This window comes from Telopea speciosissima, chromosome 5 (genome assembly GCF_018873765.1).
Source record: "Telopea speciosissima isolate NSW1024214 ecotype Mountain lineage chromosome 5, Tspe_v1, whole genome shotgun sequence".
NCBI lineage: Eukaryota > Viridiplantae > Streptophyta > Magnoliopsida > Proteales > Proteaceae > Telopea > Telopea speciosissima.
This window is the reverse complement of record NC_057920.1, coordinates 1,577,942-1,582,782: the sequence shown is the minus strand read 5'-3', so window position 1 is coordinate 1,582,782 and position 4,841 is coordinate 1,577,942. Positions and strand designations below refer to the sequence as shown.

Here is a 4,841-nt window from a genome sequence, read left to right as displayed (position 1 = left end):
TGTAGTAATCCTTGCATACTTATTCACACACACCCCCTCTTCCCTCCCCCCACCCCCAAAAAAATAAATAAATCCCTTGCATACTCTTTCCTCCTTCCCCAACAGGTGGCTCATGACATCTAATAAAGTACCTACTAAGATGGCCATACACAACAAAATCCTCCAAGACATAACTAGTTCACTCCATCAGTTACCTCATCCTGCCGAGCTTAATTATAGTTAGAATTATTGCTTATTTACTTCATTACATGGATTGTCAAATAGGTCCTAAAGTTAGGGTAAAATATTTATTTTGATAGTTTGCACTTTGCAGGGCGTCAAATTGAACTGAATGAGTGGTACCCAAAAATGGATGAGCAAGATGTAGTTGGGATGAAACAGTCGATTTGGTAATTTACTTGGTAAGATCAAGATACGAGTCAACAGGAAAGGGTGAGAGGTTGGATGTTCAGTGTTACCATATTAGATCCACATAAAAAAGGGCCAAATTTTAGTGGAGAGGTAGATCGTAGAGTCCCTTACTAACACGTTAATTTCCAGGTTTGTGGTATTCTATGCATAGTCTTCCTCTAAAGATGTATGTCCTATGTTACAAAAAAGGAAAATGATTTTGTGATATCAGTGTAGATATGGCTTTTCCATCTGCCCCCACAAATTTTTATCCTTTCAAGTGCAATGCATTATCCAGTGCACCTTTAAAGTGCATCCAACAGTGACCAAGAATATGTTCATGAATTTTTACCTTCTCAAGTGCAGTGGTCATCGTCGGATGCACTTTAAACGTGCAATGGGCACTATACCACACTTTAGAGGATGAAAATCCATGCCCTCACCCTCCATTTATTTTTTTTTTCCGATAAGAATATATGAAGAGGAGCATGGTTTTTGGAATTGGTATTAGATCGGTCAAATAGACTTATTTGTATCGGTATCGGTAAAGGCTGATAACCAATCCACTAAACGAATTGAGGGTAAAAAGGTAATTAGAAACAAATTCTTATAGAATACATGAGTAAAATTGTCTGATCCGGATCAATATGGGCTGATCCAAATCAGTATCTGCTGAGACCGACACTGTAGCCGCCGATACCGATTCCTAGGGGAACCCTTAGATATAAGCAAAGAATGGAAAGTGCCCATTGAATCCGATAACAAAAGGTGGGAAAGAAATGAAATTAAATCCCCCCCCCCCCCCCCCAAAATGGCGATGAGGAGGACGGTAAAGCAAAGAAGAGATAACATTGTCATAAGATCTAGAAGCGAAGACTAGACTTCTTCCTGGACTTGGTAGCCAAGCGCTTGAACAAAAACATCACATCACTATCAGACTGAATTTAGGAAACCTTACCAGCAAAGAGACAAGAACTAATCAAAAGAGTAGAAAATGAGTTCCATGGCAATAGAACGACAACCTTTACCAAGTCCGAATGATGCTCGACCACCAGATCCGTTGGTCTGCTATATTCATTGCAGTCCACAAGCACAAATTCTTGGTGCAGAATATAATCCTAAAGTACTCCAATGATTCAAATATAATCAATCAAGAAGGTAGTAAGACCTTTGCAGAGTTCCCCAAACTTGTCCTGCTCCAGCACCAAAGCCTTTAAAGTCTGAGAATCTGTCTCAACATCAACAACAATCAAGCCTAGCTAGGCCACCGCTAAAAGGCTTGAAGGAGACCTCTGGTTTCAGCTTCAACTTATTGGCCTATTAGCATGTAACCCAATTCTATCAAAACAAAATGGCATTGGTACAAGAGACCTTAGGACCAACTTGAATCGTTCAAGATGCTGTTAGAAGCTCATGTGCTATTGTGCATATCAAAACAGGATAATTCAACCGTTGACAAAGAAAACCTTTTATTAGAAACCATGTATCCTGGTTTTTACCCAAAAACAAAAAAGAAACTATCCTGGTGGCAAACCCAAGAGGAGGGAAAGACGGAAAAATAAAGAAAAAGGGTGGATATCCACCAAACTCTAATTTTTACATTAAAAGCGAGAGCATCGTAATTATTCAGCCCTGTCACAAGAGAACCACGCTCAGAAACACTACAACACTGAAGATTAGAACTCAGGCTATGTTTGGGAGCCAAGAAAAAAAAAGAAAAGAAAAGAAATGTTGCAGTCTTCAACAAATAAACGCAAAATAGGCTCTAAGGATGTGAGAAATGTTAGGGATCCTGATGTGTGGCTATTCTTTTTGTCATATGTGTGGATATCCCAACAATCTCCCCTTCCATGCGGATGGCAAACACGTGGAGCCTAAGATCAAATCCAAGAACCCTCGGCCAAACTGGAATTTTTACGCCCCGACTTTGATACCACTTGTTAGGAACTTGGGTTTTATCCTCAAAAGTTAGCTGTTAAGGAGATGATGCCCAAGTACCTATTAATCCACCTACATCCCCTTTCATATCCGATGTTAGACTATTCTTTTTACCTTATGCGTGGATATCCCAACAAGAAATAGTTGGATTTGAAAATAATTAAACATCAACGACAGCCACACCATTCAGATTTCAGAGTCCAAGTTCTCGTACGCTACAAGACGCATAGATGGGATCCAATTGAGTGATTGGATTCCATCGGTGCGGCTTGCAGCGTACAAGAATGGTACTCGTTGAAGAACCTGATCCAGCCTCTACGTGTAGCAGTTACTTATTGAAGCCTGTCATATAGAAACCCACCCCCTGTTAGATTCTGTTTCTTTGCCTGTAAAAGGGGAAACTCTGCAAATCAAATTTATCCCAACACGAGTAGTTGTATAATGTTGTACGTAGTTGGTCCTCGTTCAATTCAGGATTTACATGCTTGAAAACAAAATTATTCCTAGTACTCTTCCATATTAGAGTTTAAATTAATGATACAGACATATAAATGAAAAAGAGGAAAATTTCACCAAGTCCTTGACATTAATTAGTTTCATTCATTCCGATCCATTAAGATTCCAACAAAGAAATCACACCAATATGGATTTCAGAAACACAAAAGAAACTCTTGTAATAAAGACAAGGAACCTATGCCTAAAGTGGAATCAAGTTCTTCTCCCTGCATGAGCTGATAGCTCCATCAAACATATCCTCCGTGGTGTACTTGAATTTGAAGCCTAGATCCGTGAGTTTCTTTGAAGAGAAATGGACAGGCTTGATCGATTCATCAATACCCTTAAACCTGCAAAATAGTATTTTTCATAATGAAAACTATATTAGCTCATGAGGCCAGCTTAACCTTGTATGGAACTGAATCTAGCTAAATAAGGGCCTAAGTCCAGGTAATGAAAAAACATGGAAAGCCTTAAATAATTGTATAGGGAGTGTAATACGTGGTAGGAATGTTGTATTCAGGGTATCTTTCCCTCAACATCTTTGCAAGCTCAAAGATGGTGATGTCCCTAGAGGAGCAGATGTATCTTCCCTCTGCTTCGGAATGCTCCAATAGGAAAATATGAGCATTGCACAGGTCATCCAGGTGAACCAGTTGGTGCTGCTTCAGAATTGAATAGTGAGCTTCATTTCCTGTGAGCAGAGAGTGAATGAAGGGGAAATTGAATAAAAAAACACAATTAATCCTGAGCTTCAATGAAGCTAAATTGGAAAGACAATCAAATATGAGTGTTTATACATAAATGGAGATACCCAAAATCAGAGCCAAGGCAGTGAGCATGCTGGGTGGCATGCTTGACATAATAAAGGGACCAACAACTAGGGTTGGGATGATACTTATGAAGTCTAAGTTGTTCTCCTTTGCAAACTCCCATGCAGCTTTCTCTGCCAATGTTTTCGACACGAAATACATCTGGACAAACCAAAATTGCAGCAATCACCACTACTAATTAATACAGAGAAATAATGCTGCTTCAAAATCGGGTCAGGTACGAGGCGATTTCAAATGTGGGTTTAATTGCAAATGCTTAATAAATTAATGCAGTATCTGGGTAATAGAGATCAAATGAAAAGAAGCTAACCCAGCCGGTCATCTTGGTTCGTCTACAGAATTCAATATTGCTCCACCAGGTTTCATCATATTGCGGAGGCTGCTGCTCTTGGACGCCCATAGTTCCGGCGGAAGATGTGAAGATGATACGTTTCACAGTCTGGGCTTTCTTGGACGATCTCATTACACTCAGAATTCCGTTGACTGTGGGCTTGATCACTTCGTTCTACATTGATCAGTGAATTACATTTACATAAATAATTCTGTACAGAGTTTAGTTTAATTTCCTATAAACTTGTTTGGGTAATTTAAATTTTTTTTTTTTAAATCGATGATGAGTGAAGGGGAGCTTGTGTGTCGTAGGTTACCTCAGGGTCTGGAGAGTCAAAGTCCATCGGGGTTGCCACATGGAAAACTCCAGTGCATCCCTGGAATGCCTCATCGAAGCTGCCTTCGTCTTCCAGGTCTGCCTTCCAAAGGGTAAGTTGCTCGCTCGCTTCTGGTAGGTCCAACAAGTGCTTTGTCTTCGTGAGATTAGCTGCAAATTATTATATAAATAAATAAAATTAGGATGCTCTGTTCTGTGATATCTTCATCCGGAGAAGAAGAAAGAATTGAAAAAGTCCTGTACAGAATGATTCTTCAAGTTCAGTTAGAAAGTTGAAGTAACTTATAAGCAGTTAAGCTACCACTGTAGCAGTGGGAGAAAGAAAAGAGTTGGAAATTTGAAGAGAGAGAGAAAGATAAATACTGAACTGGGATCCCGAACTGTCGCCCGGACTATGTAACCCTCTTGAAGAAGCCTCATGACAAGCCATGATCCGACATAACCAGCAGCTCCAGTCACTACTACAGGACCCTTCATTTCACCGGCACTTGCCTTCCTCCCGATCTCTCTAGGTCTCT

The 4,841-nt window shown here is 39.9% G+C and overlaps 1 protein-coding gene across 1 annotated transcript; it reads right to left on the bottom strand.

Annotated features, from left to right (window-relative positions):
* Positions 1–3,025: 3,025 nt before the first annotated feature.
* LOC122662474 (bifunctional dihydroflavonol 4-reductase/flavanone 4-reductase-like) lies at positions 3,026–4,841 on the bottom strand. Its single transcript, XM_043858110.1, has 6 exons — positions 4,692–4,841; positions 4,304–4,473; positions 3,967–4,161; positions 3,638–3,797; positions 3,325–3,517; positions 3,026–3,173 (listed from the first exon to the last, which is right to left on the bottom strand). Exons 1-6 carry the CDS (start codon positions 4,798–4,800, stop codon positions 3,026–3,028), a joined length of 975 nt encoding a protein of 324 aa, XP_043714045.1. The 5' UTR covers positions 4,801–4,841.